The sequence below is a fragment of the Glycine max genome, chromosome 11 (genome assembly GCF_000004515.6).
Source record: "Glycine max cultivar Williams 82 chromosome 11, Glycine_max_v4.0, whole genome shotgun sequence".
NCBI lineage: Eukaryota > Viridiplantae > Streptophyta > Magnoliopsida > Fabales > Fabaceae > Glycine > Glycine max.
Window position 1 is genome coordinate 4,815,373 of NC_038247.2, and position 22,615 is coordinate 4,837,987.

A 22,615-nucleotide genomic window follows, 5' to 3' on the forward strand; every position below is an offset into this window, starting at 1 on the left:
GAAAAAAGATAGATAACTAAATCCAACAACACATTTCATTTTCCAAAGAGATAATGTTAAGGACTGGAGCCTGCCGAAGGCAGATAGTAGAATATATCCTGTCCAAAATTCGAAAAGCAGACGATAGAAAGAGCCAAGAGCTGCAGCGCAAATAACTAAAACAAGAAAAGAAAAAAAGAGGTTTATTTTATTACAAATAATCGCTGGAGAACAGTACAGCATTGAGGACTGGAAATGGAAGCAGAGAAATTTATTTGAGTGGTTCCCCGGTGAGAAAACAGGGTATCCAATGTTTTCACTTTTAATTTTGCCTATAAGCAATGTAATTGGTTAATGCAAACAAGGGAGCCGCCTTTGGAGGATCGAAGCCAGACAATTGTTCCTTGGCATCCTTTAACAATTCTTGAGCAAATTCCTTTGACTTATCTATCCCCAATAGCTTGGGATAAGTAACCTTATCAGCCACCAAATCCTTCCCCGCCGTCTTCCCCAATTCCTCCGACGACTTCGTAACATCCAGAATGTCGTCCACAACCTGAAACAACAACCCAATGCACCTAGCGAACTTCCTTAATTTCTCAACCTCCTCGTCGCTCCCACCTCCCACTATTGCCCCCAACACAACCGCAGCTTCCAGCAACGCCGCCGTTTTGTGCACGTGAATGAATTCCAGCGTCTCCAGCCCCACATTCGCCACCCCCTCCGAATCTATATCCACCACTTGTCCCGCCACAAGCCCTTCCGTACCGATCGACTTCGCTAATTCCCCAATCGCTCGAACCACGCGTGACGGCGACACTCCCTCCGTGGACGCTGCCACGTGCTCGAACGCGAAGGCGAGGAGCGCGTCGCCGGCGAGGACCGCCACGTCCTCGCCGTAGACCTTGTGGTTGGTCGGCTTTCCGCGGCGGAGGTCGTCGTTGTCCATACATGGCAGGTCGTCGTGGATGAGCGACATGGTGTGGATCATCTCGACGGCGCAGGCGGCGGGGATGGCGGTGGCCTCTGTGCCACCGACGAGCTCGCATGCGGCGATGCAGAGCACGGGGCGGACCCTCTTGCCGCCGGCGAGGAGGGAGTAGCGCATGGCTTGGTGGATCTTGTGTGGGTCCCTCAACGCAATGGCGGCGTCCAAGGCTTGGTTTACCGTGTGGGCCTTGGCGATCATGTAGCCCTTGAAATCGAAGTTGAGCGGCGTGTCTTGGAGTTGAATTTCCTGGGTTGTGACTGTGTGTTCCTTAGTGGGCACAGCAGAGACGAGGGGAAAAGAAGATATTAGTTTTGGGGTTCCACTTGCGAGTTTGGGAAGCGTTGTTGTGAGAGTGAGAGTGTGAAAAGGGGGAAGGAGATGTGAAGGTGTGTTCAACATAGAGGTGGGACGAGGCCATGTTCCAAGATTCAGAGAACTCATGTTTGGTGCCAGATAAGGCCTTTGCCTGCTAATGTTATTCTTATATAGAAGTGGCTAGTTCTCTAAATGTGCGGCCACTTATGTCACACGGGTTACATTCTTTCCACCAAATGCAATTCCTACAATACATTTCACCATCAAATTCTGTTTTTCTTTCTAAATTTTTATTATTCTTGGAGACAAACATATTTCATATAATTCGCCTGGTATATGTTTACCTTTGTATCAGTAAAAGATAAGATGTTTGTTAAAAAAAACAATTTCATCTATGAAACAAATAATCTACTGAAAGGATTATTTTTAATTTTTTCTTATTGGGCAACGACTATTATAGGACCAAATAAGTTCTTTTTTAGTAAGCAAGGTAACAAATCATGATCGTTGGAAGCAATAAGTGTCAACGTGATTGTATAACTGTGTAGAATTATTAAGTCAACTTGTTTAAATTTATTTGTTGAAAATAATATTTATTTTAATAAAATAAGTAGTTTTATATTTTTTTTAATATGTTTGTCTAAATTGTTTTTCTTTAAAAAAAATAATTTTTTTCTTATTTCAAGAAACAAATTATATTTACTTATTAAAAAAACACTTTTTTTAATAAGCACTTATTTTTTTAAAAAAAAAATCAAAAATTGGCTCATAATCTTAAAAAATCACCACGCTCATTTTCATTGTAATGTTTTATTTGCTTTAAATTAAGAGTTTAATAAGTATATATTAAAACTAAAAAAAAAAAAACTTAACATATTATTAGTTTGGACAATATTGACTTCAGATGCATAAATAAGACCTTAATTTTCAACTCTATAAATGAAAAGAAGATATTTTACTAAAAAATAATTAGTCATAAAAAAAGTTAAAAAATATTTAACATCAATATTAAAAAATTATACTTATCATCGTGAAAGTTTAGGATTAGATGATAATATATTTCTTTATCTATCTCATTAATTAATAATTAATGGTGTAAAAAAATTAATGTGTAATTATTTTATTTATTATTCACATATTTCATGCATGGCGAAGGATTTAATTAATAAAGTTCATTTAATATTTAATTTTAAATTTATACATTGAATTTTTCAAGTTAATAAATATTAATGATTTTACTTTCTTAATATTAATGAATGCCCTAAAAGATATTTTAAGAACAAAAAAATGGATAGGAGAAACTGGATGGAGAACAGATGAGGCCCAACAAAAACCAAGAAGTATATGACAAAGATAGAATGTGGAATTCAATGAGTTTATAGGGAGAGGGGATCTGTTGGCATTTTTGGGTTCTCTTCTGTGAGTTTGTCGTTATCCTTCGTGTGGTTCCTGTAATCTATTAAAAAAGAACCTTACCAAGACAACATTCGTACTTCCTTCTGGTGCATGTATAATCTACTGGGAATCTTGGATGTTCGTCACTCCTCTCTTTTGTCTCTTTAGTCTTTAAACTTTTTTTTGTTTTGTTTATATGTATGAATAAAGACACGGATTAAATTGTTATAACAATTTATGAATATTGTTGAATCAATTAAGTTAATTTTTTTTGTGTCTCTTTATATTTTAAGTGTATTTTGAAAAATTGTAGTTTTTTTTTTTGCTGAATTTTTTTAAAAAAATTGTAGTTAAGTTAGCAAATTGTATACTTATATTTAAATGTTTTGAATGTTAATTTGGTAATAATATATTAAATATTAAAAAGACAATTAGATGACCAAATTTTTTAGACTACTACGTTAATATGCATGTATAATTTTGAAATACTAATTTTGAAAAGATAGGTGAATGGAAGACATTGATATTATATTTTGTCATTGAAACTGGCAAGAAAAAATGTCATGAATATTTTTTCTTCTTGTAAGAATCTTCTTTGTGTGTTCTATAGTCGATCCCGTAATTATGATTTTATGTCGTGTATTACTATTGTTGAGGTAAATTTATGTCTCGAATGTTTGGACTCTAGTAAAAATTTATGTGTTTCGTTTTTTTTTATCTAATAGTGATTTTTATAATAATTGAGTTGTTATTATCAAAATTCTTCAAATGATATTAAGCATAAATAATTTTAAATTTTCTTACAGCATCTTCTTGTTTTTTGGCACAGGGTATCCTGCAGCATCTTCTTAATAATTATCTTAATTGTTAAATGAACGAACTATTGAAATAATTTTATATTTCTATAATATTAATTACATTCATTTTTTAATACTTTATTCCTACAAATTAGGGTTGTCTATGATGCCCTTGCAAGAATAAGATAAAAGTTAAGAAAAATAAAAATAAAATATATTTTACTGGAGATGCAAAAGGTATTCAATGCTTACTTTTTTAACTAATTAAAAATATTTTTTAAAATGACTAATGAAAAATATTTAATAGAGAGTATGCAATCTATTCACATTAATGTGGCTATGAATACATAATAAGCATTTATTTGTCATTATAAATTGGTCTAAACTATATTTGATAACACATTTCAGTTAGCTTATCTTTCTTTATTAATTGTAAAATTTATTTGATTGTTTGATAAACAAATTTTTTTCAATAGTTTCTGACATTTTTTGAAACGATATTTGAAATAATATTTTTTAAAAAGTTAATTTCAAGCTTTTAAATTTTCTTCAACTTTTATCTTCAACACATTTATTCATTTTCCTTTATACTTTTAAAAAATAAATAATGATTTATTCTTTTTTTATCATTTTATACTTTCTAACTATTTCAATCATTAATTTTATCAAACACTCATAATTTAATAAGTTAGATTTTCAATTTTCAGCTACGGACTAGTTTTTTAGTTTCAGCTAGTTTTGTCAAATATAATCCTGAATGACACTAGATTCAAATCCTTTAAGTAAAGTTTTGATTTTGAACCTTATATATGAAACAAAATGTATTTGTAGGGGAGTTTCCATTAAAGATAGTTAGATTTTTTAATAAAATTATTCATTAACAAAATTGATAGATAGTTCACACTATTATTACGGTGAAAAAAATAAGTATTTTTATTGTTACCATGTTATTATTGGTTTAAGAAAGATAATTAATTTATAATATTTATAATTTTTAAAGATCTTTCCAGATAAACATAAATGCCTTATAGCAATAAAAAATGATTAATTATGATTTTGGTGCTTTTATTTCTTAAGCTTTACAATTGTAGTCTTTGAACACATTTTTTACTAGTCTTACTCCCCAATTTTTTTATCCATTAATATTTTTAGTCTTTTCGTTAAGTTTTGGTGTTAAATGTTGGTGTGGTGATTAGGGTGAGCACTATGTGTTAGTATTTTGTGATGGCTTATTTTTTTGTCGGTTTTGAATTGCCATAAAATACTTTATTAACTCATTTAAGATGTATTAAATATTTTTTGAGGGCTAGAAATTGCTCCTCAGTTGTAGTTATGTGAAGCAAGTAGAAAAAATAAACAATCTTTTTGCAAAGAAAGTTAGACATATTATTGACGTTCACAAAGCATGATTGGAGGAGCAACCAACAAGATCCACGAATTAGGATTCTTGAACAGGATTGACCCATAGATAAAACAATTAAAGTCCAAATTTTAGGTTCATCAACAAAAGAATTATTTACTCTTACTTTTTATAGAACAAAAAGTCTATTATGTTAACAGAAAAAAACTTATTATATAACTATCTCATTTAAAGTAAATGTTTATTTTAAAATTTGTTTTAGGTCTCTTTCACCATTATATTGCCCCTGCTCTTGAAAAGTATATAAGGCAAGTGAGTCTATCAACGAATTCAATGCAACAATCATGAACCAAAAATACATAATTTTGGTTTACTTTTTGCCATTTTGGATTGAAACAATGAATTCAACTTGGTTTGAGTCATCGATTCTAACAAAATATTGTCATGTTATAATGATTTTATTTGATTTTAATACATGCATAACCAATTTGATGATCAACCCAGATTGGCTAGGGCATCAATTTTTTTATTGAACCAATTCAATTGGTTGGTCTGATCAAGTTTTCATAATACTGATAACACCTGTATGTTTAATGTAAAAGAATGACAATTTGAAGTAGTCTTACACAAAGAAGTTTTAATAAATTTGAAAAAAATGAGAATTACATTTTTTATTCGTATAAATTAAAAATAGGTATTGAAATTTTTATAACAACTTACACACTCTACTTGATTAATTGAGATAAACTTCTTAATAATTAAGATTTGTCTTAATATTAGTATATCAAATAATATATACACTTTTTTAAAGGAAATAATATATACTCCTGGAAGGAAAAAAAAAACTCCTTTTTATTGACGGATAACTCAATAGATGATTATTTTTTAAAAATTAAATATATATCGATGGTCATACGTAAAGTTTATATGTCATTTGCTATGAATATATGTTAATCATTACATATAAAGTTTTTTGTTTTGATAAAAAAAAAACTGAAGAGATTTTGGATAGATGATTATAACCACAATTAACAGCACCTAATGAAAGTTTTGATTTTTAATTGTTAAGATTTAATTGGTATGCTCCGATGATATAATATTTTTTTATATGTGTATTTTTCACCATCACAGTCAATCATTATCGAATTGAGTAGAGTAAAACTTTTTTATACCTTTAACTAATCATAAAATATCATATTTTTATAAAATTTGAGTCTTATTCTAACTACCTTATACTAATAGTATACTATTAAAAACTAATTTTTACATGATCAATCAAATCTCTATACTTTTACATTGAACAAATGTTAATAGCTTTCTAGTTTAAAATAAAAACAATTTTAATAACTCAAATTACAATTATTTTACTAACATTACATTGATTTCAACATAATTGAAATTAAATCTTTTAAGTAAAAGTGTTAGTGTTTTGAGTTTTGTAAATGAAATAAATATGTTTAAGAGAAAAAAAATTGATTCGTTTAGTTGGATGAAAAAAATAAAGGAAAAATTTAAAATTTGAATTGAAAAGAAAATGAAAGGAAGGAAGAATTTAAATTTTTATTCCTACATGCATGTTAAGTTTTTTTTTTCTCTCTAATCAAGTAGAAAAAATATTTCATTAATTATATTTTTTCCTCTTATTTTCTCTCATACCAAACAAACCAAAGTTAAAGATGATGAATAATATTTTTTTGACAAAAATTAATAATTAATAATATAAATTTAGCTTAAATCTTTTAAGTAAAAACTTTGTTTTTATGCTTTGTGTATATGTTTTTTACAGAATTGATGAAAACTATGATAAGTACTACATCTTTTAAGTTTTTTTTTAAAATAATTATTATAAAGATCCATAAACTTATTACGTATGAGAAGTTATAATTAGATTATAGTATCTTTTACACAGTAACTCAATATATTTTTTTAATAAAACTATATATTACATATTATATTATACAAATTAAACTCAATATTTTAAAAAAGATCATGATAATAATGATTAAAATAAAGATAAAATATAGCGTGTAGAAAAAGCAACATATTCTTCCAAAAATTAATAATAAAAAAAGAAACATGTGATATGCATCAGCAAAAATATGTCCATATAATGATTATGGAGGCTTTTCTGGGGCGTCTGGATTCTCTACAGCTAAATACTTCTTCAGCAGTTTTCTGGACCTTCGGATTCATCACACGGCCGAGGAGCTACATTTCATATGCTGAATAGTAGAATTTGATCGTGCTTTGTAAAATATACTATTTTTACTAAGTTTAGCTAATTTTTTTTATATTATGTTTAATAAATATATGAAATTCCATTAATCTATCTAAAATAAAAATAATTATTACACAATTTAATATATATATATATATATATATATATATATATATATATATATATATATATATATATATATATATATATCACCAAACATTTAAATCAACTTTTCAGTTTAATTATATGTCAAGTCTAGATATATAATTATGTTAAGTATTTGGAGAAAAAAAATTTATTGTTCACAATGATCTTATCTTGTTTGAACATAATTATCAAAAAAATATAATATTTTTCTCATTATTTATATTTTTAATAAGTATTTTCATATAAAAGGCATATGTTTAATCAATATATATTTTATTTGTGAAATTTGATGAATATTTTATATTTTATTTGTGAGATTTGATAAATATTTTATATTTAATGATAAATAAGGAAAAAATAAGTTTAATTACATATACTATATAGATATTCATGCTTAAGTTTACTTACTTTTTTAATTTGATTATTTAAAAATGTTTTATATTAAAGGGATTTAACGAAGTTAATTGGATAAGGTACATAGGTGAGTTGTAAATTTTTTTATATTTTTTTTCATTTTTCACGGATTAAAAATATGTCGAACTTGTATGAATTAGAATAATTAAAAAAGATATTTTATGAATAATAATAATTTAAAATGGATTTTCTTAATTATATAATTAGATTTAAATTAATTTATAATAAATTTTCTAAATACTAATTGAAAATATAAACTAATAGAAACACATTGCGTTAATATATTTTTAAATATGTTTTGCAAATTAAATCTTTTAAGTTTAATTATATATAGCTATTAAATAGTATAACAAATAAATTTTATTTGATATTATATTTTTATTATAAATAGATTAATGGAATGTTATATATTTATTAAACATATATAATCAATTTAAATAAATTAATTTAATTTAGATAAAAAAGTATAATATTCTAGAGTCACTATTTTTAATTGTTAGCTGAAAACATGCATGAGATAACCTATTATAATTCATCAACCGTGAGATGCATTAAAATCTAGTGGCCCATGAATTTTGTGTAGGGATGCTATAGAGGGTTTTCGGTGCAGAGAATCCAAACGCTTCTATGGACGAAAGAGAAAATAGAGTTAAAAAGGTTACTACTCAGATTTTGCAGAGCCTGGAGCTGAGCTGAGAAAACCCCCAACCCCAACCTCAACCTTAACCTCTCCTCACTTTCTTTTCAACCAGGTTCTTTCTTTCTCACAAATCTGATTCATTTTCCCTATAATTTCCCACTTCTACTATTTTCTCTATTTCTTTTATTCCCTTTATCTCTGATTTCCCGACGATCCCTTTGCGTTAGGGTTTTTCGCTCGCTTCTTTTCAATTAGTGATTTAACTATACCTTTGATTGAGATATTGGATTGGATTCTGTATTGTGTAAAACAACTCTCTAGCACGATTGTTTCGCTTTCTCCGCGTCTATTTTCTAGATCACAGTGCTCTTTGATGGACCAGAATGTTTTCGTTTTCACTTTTCAATGCGACCTTTTGATCATCTATCCTCCGAATTTGCGTTAGGTTTTTTCGCTCCTTTTTCTTCTTCTTTTCAATTGCCTCACCGCAATTACTGATTTAGCTATACCTTTGATTGATATTGAATAGGATTCTGTATTTTTTAAAACAACTCTCTAACTCGATTGTTTCGATTTCTCCGCGTGGATTTACTAGATCGCAGTGCTCTTTGATTATCTATCCTTCGAATTTGTAAGGAAATAAGGAATTCTAAATGAGTAGCTCAGTATGCTAAGCTTATGTTAAATGTACAAAATATGATAGTGTTTCCTACTTGGAATGATTGACCATGTTATTGCTTCTTTGCCTTGGATTTGCTATCCTAAAAATATGGTGGTGTTTCCTACTTAAAATTCCGAAATGTTTGGATTTGATTATTGGTAGAGAAGGGTGAAGTCAAGTGTGTAAAGTAGCTGGTTCAACTATTAAGCTTGTAAATATGGTTGTTAGGGAAAACTGCTGTTTGGATAAATATACTTCTAAAGTATTTTTGTTAATTTTATGTAAATGCTTTGCTTGCTTTTCTGTTTTGGATGATAATTTCTTAGTCTGTGATATGTGATCTAATGCTGGAGCTGGTATCCTTCTCGTAGAACTATGATTAAGCTTTTTAAAGTAAAGGAAAAACAGAGAGAACTGGCAGAAAATGCGAGTGGCGGACCACCCGTTAAGAAGCAAAGTGCCGGCGAGTTGCGTCTTCACAAAGGTTTTATTCTTTTTATTATATGGAGTGTCTTTTCTATGTTTTACTATGCCCAATTTGTGTAGCATTCTAAAGTTTCAAACAGTGGAAACGGCTAGGGCAAGAGGAAAATAAAAAGTCCAATTCTAATATGTTAAGCCATATATGATGTAAAAACCTATGAACCACGAACACCTCTCTTGTTCGAAGTGTTGTCGTGTCGGCTGTCAAACATGTTTTTGACACCGACACACCCGGACACTTGTTCGACATTTCTTATTAGGTGTTTGATTCAAAAATTACTTTTTTTTTGTCTTAAACACTTAAGACATCACCTTTGCATAATTAATACAATTGAAAAACATAAAAAGTTGGTTTAAAAAGATGAGTATACCATCAATTTAGATATTTTTATGATATGTTACTCATATTTCATTTAATTAGAATCTCTCTGTTTGCGTGTGTATGCCGTATTCATGTGTCTTATATTTTAGACATTAGCCGTGTCGAAGTGTCCATGTTCATGTCATGTCCGGTGTCTGTGCTTCATAGGTGGAAACTGCTTGTGTAACTTGAACTTGAATGAGCAGGAATTTTGCAGGGGCCTAGTCTTGGGATGAGGGAGAGGTGGGGACAAGACTGAAGTCATAATTTGATTATATGAATGGATTTATTTCATAACAAATATAAGATTTTCTTCTGCTTTGCTTTTTCAGTTACTAGGGAGTCTGAATTGATATAGGTTGAAAATCAAAAGCATAATCTGCAGAAATCTTTGTCCAGAGTTAGTTATTTAGTTTCTGAACTAAAACTGAAGTGAAATTTTGATGGGCTAATTGCTTCATACTTTATATCACACATCTCATAGCATGTTGTAAAGTCCGGATTTGTTTTGCAAAATGATTTTTGTGCTACCATCTTGTTGATTCTGGCTTACGGAGTGAGTTAGAACCTACAGTCTTGCCTATTACTTTTTAGCCAACTATAATTTACGTTCTTTTCTTTGACTAAAGTTATAATATCAAATAAGGAAATGTTATAATACATGTAGATTGAACTTGTAAATAAATGAGGCAGATAAGAGAGGAGTATAATGAATGCCTATTTTGTGTTGTATTACATCTTTTAGATATAAGCGAGCTGAATCTACCAAAATCATGTACCATGCAATTCCCCAATGGCAAAGATGACCTGATGAACTTTGAAGTTTCAATTCGACCTGATGATGGATATTACTTGTAAGTTGTAAGGAAGTTTCTATGTTATTATCTGCATACAATTTTCAACTTTGTGATCCAACTTTAATTGACTCTTGTTGAAGGCACTCAAGCTGCTATGTATTTTTTTTCATCTTATGTTTGTTTTTATTTTTCAAATTCTAAATAAAATTTTCAATCTGGTAAGATCTGTACCCAAGCCTAAAAAAACTTCGTACCCCATTGCCCGGAGGCTCTTCGCTATGCGAAGGTATGGGGGAGGGATGTTGTAAGCAGCCTTACCCTTACATATGCAAAGAGGCTGTTTCCAGATTCGAACCCATGACCAACAAGTCACCAAGGCACAACTTTACCGCAAGATGAAAAAAAAAATTATGAAAAAGCTCACTAGTCTCCACTATGTATTTTTGTTGTTACAGAGGTGGCACATTTTTGTTTTCCTTTCAAGTGTCTCCCATCTATCCACATGAAGCACCAAAGGTTAAATGCAAGACAAAGGTAGGATGGTCTTGATTATCTTTTTTACTCTAATTCGTGCTTTAGTTTTGGTAAGTGTGTTGTTTTCTTGTTCTGTTTCATCTTCATAAATTTATTTGTAGCATTATCTCGTATATGAAGGTCTATCATCCAAATATTGACTTGGAAGGAAATGTTTGTCTCAACATCTTACGAGAAGATTGGAAACCTGTCCTTAATATAAACACTGTCATCTATGGCTTGTATCATCTCTTCACGGTATGACTTTTTTTTTGAATTTTTCCTCTTTCGAATTTTGATAATAATATATTCTTCTACTTGGTGTGCAGGAACCAAATTACGAGGATCCACTGAATCATGATGCTGCTGCTGTGTTGAGAGAGAACCCTAAGATGTTTGAATCTAATGTGAGGAGGGCAATGGCTGGAGGGTATGTGGGGCAAACCTTTTTCCCACGCTGTATTTAGACCTTTTGCACGATACCTTCAAGTTCCTGTTCAAATATGTTATCAATGCGTGAAGGCCCTTGGTTTGTAAAATTTATCAAAAAATTGGATTTTACTTTCGTCAGTTATGTTATTTTTCTTGGTGGAGCGACAGGCCAAGTTCCTAAGACCACCAAGCGCGTCTAAAAGCCAAACAAGTGGAATGTTCTTGTAACCTGTGCTTTAATTGAATGTTAACGTTTAATTCTAAAGTGGACCAAGCAGAAAAATGAGTTCAGCTGTCAATGTTGGTGTTTTGATTCCCTTGCATTATTTTTGGGTGGGTCCAATGCTTCCATGCACTTTATGATCATTTCCGGCTCCTCTCCCTCTCACTCCAACCTCTGAGAAGCCTAGAAACAAAAACAAATTAGCTAGGTCCGTTATTGGGAACTTGTTTCTAGAGACACAGGCGTATAAAAGCCACTTCAGCTGTCAATGCTAGCGTATTATGTTTACAGTCTACGCACGAATAAAGTTGAAAGTGTTTAATATTCTTCAAATTTTGGATTTTAAATTTTTTTGTCCGAATGCAGTTAGGGTAAGGTTGAATACAGGGGTTGTGTGCTTTTTAGTAGGGATTAATTGACCTTAATCATCGGCCGAAAAATTGAAGTTATTCAGAAATACTTGATTAGCACTGTTGTTCCGTGTAGTTGAGGTTTTGAACCAAACATGCAAATTTACCTGTGTATTTTATAGTGTACAATAATCGTATGAAAACAAAATGATCTCGCCACAGAACAGTATGAGCCTGAGCTTCATTATCCTAAATATCCTGATATTTCCGACCCATTCAGTTAGATATGCCATCTCAAGAAATGGCTCAGAAGTCAGAATGAGTTCAATCCTCGGGTAATAAGCAGCCTAGCCATGACGGAACCATGATTGCATGGTTAACCTGGATTCTTCAAATAAAAAACCAAATGAGGTCATTGTTCGAAGTTGGTTTCAAAAGTTTAGTGTGTACTGGGGAAGATGATATCACGTGTTTTCGGAGCTTTAAACTCCAATTACCCAATTCACAAACAGAGTAGAGCTAGAGGGCTCCTTTTACATGTGTCTCTCACATCATCTCCTCCTCTTTCAGGGCAAGCATTCTAGCATTTTCACGGTCCCGCCTAAATATGTAATATAGAGGGGTATAGCATAAACAACACAAACCAAATGGAACAGCCATCGTGGACAGAAGGCCCTTCGACAAGGCAAGAGCCTCTGGTGAAGATCCTTTGATGGGATCAACAGACTTTGAATTATAGTCAAGCACCTTCTCAGAAAGAATCCCGACCAGAGGAGCCACAATCGAAGAAAACGAGCCTTAAAAACCCCAATCAAATGCATAAATCATGGTACGGTGTTTTACGGGGACAACCTCAGCAAACATAGGAGCATTTGCAGCCGCACCGTTCCAGCTTGTAGTTAGACCCATTACAAAGAGGGTGACAGAAAAGGTAGGAAAACTACTTACTGGCGGAGGGATCACCTAAGAAGAAACCATGAAAATGGAATGCCCATAAAGGCACTGAATTGTGCGCACATGGTACGAGCAGAATGAGGGTAGACTTGCGATAGTTTATCAGCTATTGATCCAACACTGAAGGACCCCATTGCACATCCAATAGCAAAGAGACTCAAGAGGGTTGCTGAAGTATTGTTATCAAAACCTGCACAATATCAATTCATCATGTCAATTGTCGAGCAAGTTGATAAAAGCATCACGCCTCATAAAAGATATTTGAGGAGGCTATTAATGATCTTGATTTGTAGTACAACCGTTACAAAAATACAATTTTTGCAAATTGCTACGTTGCATTAGCATCTTTATGTAAACAAGTTTTGGCTTCATGCTCACCAATCAGTTCGAACCACATTGTGAAGAACACCATGGCAGTCCACGGCAGTGACCCAATAATGACTTGTAAGCCAATTATTTGAAATGTTTTCACTTTGATCACAGCTTTCGTGGCTGCCCAAGAGTCCATCCAAACTGATGTTGCACTAGCATTGCCTTTATAGATAGAGTCACCCCTGCTAACACACGCAGGTGATTTACCAATAATTACAAATTGAAGAGATATAATAAAGCATTCAGTTATTAGTCAGTTACTATTATTCATGAGGATGAAAACAATATAACAGATTTGTAGGAGACACTTAAGAGTTCAAGAAGTACTAAAAGTTTGTGCTAAATGCCACACGAGAGATATAAGAAGTAAAATGCCATTACCTGTCTGAACTCTCACTAGCATCAGGAGTGGTGGGAAATCTTTTTCTTGAGTCAACAACGTATAGTAAAACAAGGAATCCAATTAATGCGCTCAAAGTTGCCATCAAAATGAAGGGGCATCGCCATCCTTGTATGCCCCAAAACTGTTGGCCAGCCATGACAGTAGCCAAAACACCACCTCCTATGCCTCCCAAGTTACCAATGAGACTCAGCAATCCAAACCCAGTTCCTCTCACTCCATCCTTGTAGCTATCAGCGATGAAAGACTGGAGTGCTGGAATCACAATTGCCAAACCAAACCCATTTATTGCTCTCCAGAATGCAACCTGCAGAAAATCGTGGCAAACGCCCACAGCAGCTGTAGATAAAGCCCAGCAGAAAGTGCCCATAGCAAGAATTGTCGGGTGGTCGTAGTTGATAACAAGTATACCAACTAGAGGAGATGATAATACCTGAACAAAGTTCCTTATGAATGTGAGGTAACCCAAATCAGATGGTCCGGCATTAAATGTTTCACTAACTTCTTTGTAGACAGATGAAGAAGGTTTTCGTCTGCACGCTCCATAATAGCAGCAAGTTTATAAGAATGAGCGAGAGAGACACACCAAAGATCTGTGTTGTTCTGTGAAAAAAATTATAAATGAAGAATGAGCCATAAGTAAGCCATAGCTGCAAATCATTGTTTCAGCTCAGGCACAGGAAAAAAAAAAAGGAAAGGAAAGCAGAAAAAGGAAGAAGAAACACACAGAATTGAAGACTGATGTACTGTAGGCATCTAGGCTCTCATTTTCCTTAACACTCACATAATTAAAACTTTCTTAATGAAAATTTGAAATCGAAATGCATACATATAATAAGCCCTTTAAGAATTATGTATTCTAAATCATTATATGGCACACTCTGTGATACTAGAGCACAGTGTTAAGAATTATGATGCATGCCATTGCCAATGCTTCCTTGAGCATCTCATAAGAGATCTGTTTGTGCCATTTAAGAACTACGTGTTAGTGACTGTTGAGATTGCAACAGGGTTTCAAAACCTTAAATGAAGGAAAACTATGCCTATTTTAGATACAGTAAAAAATAATTGTAAGAGAAGAAAACAATTAGATTGGTGTTTCTACCTTAAAGTCTAGTTTAATCAAAGCATTGTGTTTTAGGTCAAAACAAATCTGTCAAGGAATATTTATCCAAAAATTGAATGTCGCAGATTTATAAGAAATTCCACTTCAATCAAAGCTAAATTTGCATCAAATTCTGTGTAGCGAGCTATGTTAAGTGTAGCAGGATGAGAACAAATTTCCAGCTATAATATAACTTCTCAAAGTGTAAGAACCTCAACGAAAAAGATTTAAAACTGGTTCTTCCTTATTAAGTTTGTGTTTTTCTTCAATTTCATGCATTGGAGTTTCTGTCATATTTACTCCATGATGCTGTAGGCGTGTAGCATTACTATAATGATTTTATATAATGTATAAATGGAGTGAAAAAATAGATTTAAACTACCATAGGAAAATTCCCTAGTCTACTAAAAATAGGATTTGCACTATAATCCATGAAGAGTTTTAAGTTCTAATCATATAAACAGCAGCATCAAATCTGAGTTGAAAAACAAAAAGTACTGTACTGTTTATATAGAACTGAATTTCAGAAATCCAAAAAGTTAGATGGTCAAGTTTATAGAGGAGGCGATGTAGTTAATGCAAATCAAGGAAGATCCATAATTGCAAAAGGAGCATATTATCAAAGTTCTGAACCACATAACCATCAGCATGTTATTGTCCTGAAAAAGAAGCTAGGTTAGAAAATACCTATACATGAGTTAGAAATTACAGCAATGCAGCCTTTTTGGTCCTTGGTTGTGAATAATTATCATCAATTATCGCCATAAACCTATGAAACCAAAGCTAGGGATAAAAACAATCTTACGTTATTAATACAGCAGGGGCAGTAGAACACAAAATGATCCCTAAATTCCACTGTCACTCATAGGTTTAAGTCTTAATTGATATGAATTCGAATTAAGCAAATATATTTGTTTTGCCAAGTGGAAACCAGTCTTGTGGACACACTTCAATTCAATACTTATCCGAATCAAATAAAAGTTGAAAGCCAAGATTATGTAGATTTGAACTCATCCGAAAAAGAAGGAAGAATAAATGTGCCGAATAAAAGTATCCTCGAACCACATCATACATAGTCGTTTCCATTTATCTCATTTCCCTTTTTCTTCATATTCTTCCTTCTTTGTAAATTGACATAAACAGCTCACCGAAAATGATTTTTCAAACATCAGCGCATGAGAGAGAGAAGTTAAAGTACTCACTTCATGGTTTGAGAAAGAGAATGTGAGTGAGTGAGAATTGGAAATTTGGTTGGAAGAACAGGGTTATGTCTTGGAGTTCGATTCAGTCCCATGACAAGTGAAAGAGGAAATCAGACAAAGGCCTCCGAAGCTGTGTCAATGGCGGATCTGACGCAATAAACTACTATCAACAAATTCAACTAAATGAAAATTCCGATGAACGTGCTGTTATTTACCATACTAACACTAACTACCAACTCTTACAATATCCTAAATAAACAAACAAACAAATGAAAGGCCAACACAAAAATATTGTGTCTGTGTCTAACTCTAACCCTATAACTGTGAGAGAGGGTAGCTAAAAATGATAAGTCTCAACGATAACCATTTTCATAATATCAGGTCCTTCATCTTGGTCTTCGTCATGACTCATGCAAGTACTGCCACGGTATCTTGCTACTTATTGGTCAACGTAGACATGTCTTTCATAAGTATTATATACTTGATAATTTCAATACGGTGCTTAGTATAGCTTTTGATATTGGTTATGTTTTTAAAAATCAATTCTTCTTTTAAAAAATATTTTGTGTGAGATAATGAAACTAAAATTTCAAAATTAAATTAATAATATGTGCGTGTGTTCTATATATATATATATATATATATATATATATATATATATATATATATATATATATATATATATATATATATATATATATATATATATCGTATTATTCGGGACAAAGTGGATTTAATGATGCTATGGATTCGATCCGATTGGTCCCACCAAGCAAACGTGGGACGTTTTACCTACGTTAGCGTATGCTCCGGAGGTTTTAATTTTAGTTTTATTATTAGACACGTTTTGAGGAATGTTTTAAGGATATTAATTAAAGAATTAATAATATTTTTTATTAAAAGTTGTAATTAAATTACAGAATATATCATTTTTCTTCAAAACTTTTTATTTTTAATTTGTTATCAAATATTTAATTTTTTATTAATATTTTTCTTTTTATTGTTCTTGTCGTGATAGCGCTTGGACCAACCCGTGATAAAGAGGTCATCAAGTGGTATTAAAAAAACTCTCAGCAAACTAAACCTTTTTGAAGTATTCTTCTTACCCTTACAATAAAAAAGACAATAAAAAAAAGTCACTTGCTATATACACCCCCATACCGCTTTCTACCTGTTGATTACCCATTATACTCCTTTTTTTCTTGAACCCCTCTTTTCTCTTCTTCTTTAAACCCCTCTATTGTCTACACCCCTTAGTTAGACCCCCCATTTTTCTCTTCTTCCGGCCTCGTCTAGGGTCGTTATCTCCTCTCTTATTTCGCAGCTATTCTTTCCGGTGGTTCCATAGTTCCGTTGACGGCGTTCCTTGGTTCCTCTCACTCGCATTTGTAGGGACAGGTATGCGAGAAAACATAATTTTCCACTCTGAAGTTTTATAATTTCTTCTTTTGTGGTGTCTAACATAGCATAGAAAAAATATATGGCTTTACCTATGCTTAATGAATTTTTACCCATTAGATGACTTCGGTGTTCCATATGTGTAGTGCTACTGGTAGTGTATTGGCTAAATACAAATATGCAAGGTGTTTTGGTTTTATATTTGGTCAGCCGCTTTTCTTTTCTGGCCCTGCGTGGCTTAATCTGTATGTTGCAGCTATTCATTATCTTTTTGTTGTGTATCAGACTCTTGCTTTGTATCACTCCTTGTGTGCAGATGCTTTTTTTATAAATATATTTGGCTTATTGAAAAAAAAAAAGTTGTGCGTTGGCTCTAGAATCATTCGTGTAATAATATACTAGGAGTGGTCATATATGTTAAGGCATTTTAGCACGTGGGATACATTATTATCAATTTCTTGATTTTCTTCTATAACTGGTGGTGGGATAAAGAGTTCAATCATGTATCTCTAAATTATTTTGTAAGGTGGATGTTATTACTTGCAAATTTTTGTCTGATCCAAAGTTGTAACTTTTGGTACCTCTGTTACCAATTAATATAATCCCTTTGGTTTATCCAAAATAATATAATTGAATTTTGGTGATGGATACTTAACAGTTTCTATAGTTATCTTACTGTAAGCTGTTTTCGGTCATGGCATAATTATTGTTATGGTGGTGTGATCATTTAATGGGAAATCTGTAGGAATTGTAATTGTAATTTTAACTTGCAGGGGCTGAGGGGGTGATATTTGTGGCCTAGCTTCTATATTGGTCTGCTCAAGTTATAATCAACGTTGTTTCTGCACAGTTCTAGAGATACACTTCTGGAATGTTATGTGATGTTCTAAAAAGATATTTTCGGTAATAATAAATCATACCTCAACTAAAGTGTTTAAGAGTTGTCGAGGCTGGAATGGTTGACGTAGATTTGGATTAGAAAATGATTGAATGCACTTAAAAGAAAAAAAAAATCATCGTCAAATATAATTAAGGTGTATAATAAATGAAGTTAGTGTCACATGAATTAAAATGCAAAATATTATATAACATTGATGAAAACACAATATCATATAATGAATATATGGTGGAGATGATTTAAAAGTAGGGTTTAAAGAGTAATAAAGATATAATGAAAATAAGATTTTAAATATGATTTAAAGAACTCCAATGATAGGATAAAAGTAACACTAACAAACATAGATATAAAATAACTATTTATCTTGTTAATGATTTTTTTTTGTATTTCTGGTTAACCATCTTAATTCCTAAGTGATATTTTATTAAAAAAAACATATGTATTCTAGAAGTATATCTCTGGAGCTATAGATTATAGTTATGGAGATATATCTCAGAAATATGTATATTTAATTCTGGAAAAGAATATAGTGGGTAGTTGGGAGGTATGGGGTGTACTCAGCAAAAAGGGGTGTAAATAGCAAGAGCATAAACAAATGGGTCCAAAAATCCGATGATTTCTTTCAGTTTTTTAAGTATAGGCATAACAAGCCCCAAAAAATAGGCTAGACTGCTGTTAAGGCCTAAGGAGTCAAGCCTAAAGTACTGTATGAGAGAACTTTTTCCTCAATTTAGGGGACTTTTTAGTTTTAGTAACTACATTCCATAAAAAAAGAACTTAAATTTAGTTTCTTTAACATTTTTCAGCGTAATTTTTTTAATGCGAATTAGAATTTTATATCGATAATCAGCAACGACCTTAAATATCAATCTTTACAAGATGAGTTACTAAAATAAAACTTAAATGTTAAATTAAAAAAACTGTCTAAAAATCTACAATATTTTTAACATTTGAGTAAATTATACTCACATTTCTACTTTCAGTGTTTTTTTTTCACATTACACCTGATAATTCTCCTTTTTGTATTCTTAAAAAAATTTCTTAACTATTTAGCTCATATTACACACAGATTCCCCCTCATTTAAACATTGTTTAATGATTTAACAAACAATAGATATATGTTAGTCACATGATTTTTAATGAAAATTTATGTCAAAAATATCTTCATTTTTTTCCTCACACTTGTATCCCATGTGTTTTTTTTTTTTCAAAATTACACCTAACACGCCTCCTTTTTGCACCTTACAAAAAATTCTTTCATTGTTTAACTCACATTACACACTGATCCCTTCTCTCCTATACACAAAGACCGTTTAATAATTTAACAGAAAGTAAGTACATGTTGGTTACATGATTTTTAATAAAAATTTATGTCTAAAATACCGTTATCTTCTTCATCTTAACTCCATAAAAGACATGACACGATTTTCAACTTGAAAATATTTTAACACTCTTCGTTCTTTTTCTTTTTTCTTTAATTGGATGTGAACTCAACTTTTTGTTAGACGTGAACCCACCTTGTTGGTACGTATGCATAGGCGGTTTCAAGGCCCGGCTACCCTGGGCAATTGCCCAGGCTCTGGCCCAAATTCATATCAGAAAACACCACTTCTTCGGGGTCCCCAATTTTTTTGAGAAAAGCAGGACAAGACACACATGAGAATGTGTAGTTGATAACAGAGAAAGAGAGAGAGAGAAAGTATGGATCTAAGAACGAAGGGGTTTGAAGGAAGTGAGATTCCTGAAATGGAGCCAAGGCTTCTCCAGCACGGTGGCTTGGTAACTGGCCGTGGTGGATCCATTCTTGACCTTGAGGACCAGGCGGTAGTTGGTGCCGGCCACGACCTGAGTCTCGCCCTTTGATACCTTGACCAGCGTCAGCTTTGCCCCATAACGCTTGTCGTACTCGCTCACCGCGTAGTTCGCGATCTCCGCCACGTGGCTGTCGTTCACGTCCTTGATGGGGCTCCAGCCGCCCAGCGCAGATTCCGACCGCCGGGCAGCGTAGGAGACCAAGACGAGGGAGAGGAGAAGGAGACAGTGGTGTCTCATTTTGAATCAAACGCTGGATCCTAAATTTGTGTCGCAAGGGATGGGGCTGGTTGTTGCTGCTATTTATAGCATTGGAAAAACGCGGTTAACGGGCTTGTCCTGAATATTCTCGTTTGGGCTAGCGCATGTTTGCCCTTCTGCTTCCTAGATATTGCGGCTGAAACACGCGTTCCTGTCCCCGCTTTTTTAAAACGTTAAATAGTGTGTTAAGGAATCAAAGCTGGTAACAATTTATAATATAAAAAACATAGCTGCACGTCAATCTCTAATTAAATCCTACAAATATTAAGGTGAGTGGGTGAATTTGTTACAAATTTAATAACAATTAACTTTAAAACATAAGTTTATAATCAATTCAAAATCCAATATACTAAAATTTATTTAGTAAATTTTTAGTCACATCTTCAATTACCTATATAAGCTATTATTTCATAAATATACAGCACAATGAGAAAATCATAAATTCAATTATTAAAAAAATATTTATACCTGCATAGTTTTACCAAATACACCTATTTTCTACTTCTAAGTTTACTCTTTATAACTCGTACATGTATAGGATAACTACCAAACCCACCTAAAAATTATTAAGTAAAAAACACGACACGAAACACACGAAATTTAAATAAAGGGCCGGGATCACTACAATTCTTTTTTTTAAGAGGGCCATAATCTTCTTTTAAATAAATATTAATTAAGAATTAAGATAATGCATAAATAGATTTAGGACAGAAATCAGCGCATTCGTGCTAAAATACAAAAATTAATTGGAGAAAAAATCAATTTCCTAGCAACCAAGAGTTTTCCTTCGTCAATGATGTCCCTTATTGTGAGTATCATTGTTTGTTCCAAAAACAATAGTTCCTGCAACAGCAAAACTTAAAACGATAGAATTCCTTTCAACCAAATGATTTTCTCAAAGCATTTGTTTACTAGAACAGAGATTGTAGGCAATTCACCCAGTGATGGCATGAGAAGAGACAGCACAACAATCCCAACAACTTTGAGTGGTACGCCAACTTTGAACATGTCTTTAATTTCTATGTGTCCAGTGGCAAAGCCAACTACATTTGATGGTGTTGAAGTTGGAAGCCAGAAAGCAAACTCGGTTGCTATTCCTCCAGGGATTATAAGAATAAGAGGGTGCACATGCATAGTTCCTGCTATGTGATAAAGAAGTGGGACAAGAAGGGTGGCAGTAGCAGCATTAGAGGTGATGAACTCAGTAACAATGCTACATATTAGACTAACAACAGTAACGGTGAATTTGCTATCTTTAAATTTTTGCCCAGACTTTATAATTTTTCTGGCTCCGCCACTGTACGTATGTATTCACACCCTTTCTTTTTCTTCTTCTTTTTTTAGTTCAATTTTTTATATGGATGTTGGGTTGTTTGGTTGTCGCGTTTTTGTTAAACACATTCTGAGCAATGCCTATTGACTGAATATGGTCATTTTTTTTTTCATATTTTAGTGTTTTTAACTCTTTTTTTTTAAAATATTCATTTTTGTTGGTTGGGTGTTTAATATGATGTCTCAATTAAGAGTTACATCTTCTTCAAGTGTTAGTAACAATGAAGTAAGAGTTAAATATTAAAGGAAAAACTATTATTCTTTAAGAAAGTTCCATTCAGAAGGTCAATTGTTAATTTGTTATTGAGTATTTAAGAAAGATGTTAGGAGAATTTTGTCTGCTCACATATTTTAATTAACGATATTCACAGGATGTGATAAAAGTATTGTAAAAAAAGAGATGGTATTAGTTGCATTTTGAGAAAAATTACGAGAAATACGAGTATAACAAATTTATTAGAATAATTTAATCTACTTACATATTTCAATTAACATTAATTAACAAGGTTAACAAAAAGGGATAAGAGTAATTAAAAAAGAAAAAAATATCAAATATAATTTAAAAAAATACAAAAAATACGAGTATAATTTACTCTTAAGATTCTGTTGAAGAATCCCGTTAATTAATACCTTAAACACATTCATTAAAGAATTAATAAATAAAAATGTCTTATTAGAATTACTGAAGTTACATTATAAATCACCATCAAAATACATTAATATGGAATGACGTAGAGACAGATGTCCTTGTCAACTAACGGAACAGTTGGCTTTATCAAAGAAAAATGCTTCAAGTGAAATTTTT

The 22,615-nt window shown here is 32.1% G+C and overlaps 3 protein-coding genes and 1 pseudogene across 3 annotated transcripts; 1 reads left to right on the top strand and 3 right to left on the bottom strand.

Moving 5' to 3' along the window:
• Positions 1-171: 171 nt before the first annotated feature.
• On the bottom strand, positions 172-1,713 carry LOC100778289 (geranylgeranyl pyrophosphate synthase, chloroplastic). The gene has a single exon (XM_003537467.5). It carries the CDS (start codon positions 1,409-1,411, stop codon positions 302-304), a length of 1,110 nt encoding a protein of 369 aa, XP_003537515.2. The 5' UTR covers positions 1,412-1,713; the 3' UTR covers positions 172-301.
• A 6,417-nt stretch (positions 1,714-8,130) lies between these two features.
• Positions 8,131-11,768, top strand: LOC100783122 (NEDD8-conjugating enzyme Ubc12). The gene is made up of 6 exons (XM_006590614.2): positions 8,131-8,368; positions 9,289-9,401; positions 10,507-10,615; positions 11,014-11,092; positions 11,213-11,329; positions 11,401-11,768. Exons 2-6 carry the CDS (start codon positions 9,293-9,295, stop codon positions 11,536-11,538), a joined length of 552 nt encoding a protein of 183 aa, XP_006590677.1. The 5' UTR covers positions 8,131-8,368; positions 9,289-9,292; the 3' UTR covers positions 11,539-11,768.
• A 386-nt stretch (positions 11,769-12,154) lies between these two features.
• On the bottom strand, positions 12,155-16,541 carry LOC100782601 (uncharacterized; annotated as a pseudogene).
• Positions 16,542-20,104: 3,563 nt separating this feature from the next.
• LOC100783139 (cysteine proteinase inhibitor 1) lies at positions 20,105-20,709 on the bottom strand. Its single transcript, XM_014763872.3, has one exon. The coding sequence runs from the start codon at positions 20,455-20,457 to the stop codon at positions 20,113-20,115; it is 345 nt and encodes a 114-aa protein (XP_014619358.1). The 5' UTR covers positions 20,458-20,709; the 3' UTR covers positions 20,105-20,112.
• Positions 20,710-22,615: the final 1,906 nt, after the last annotated feature.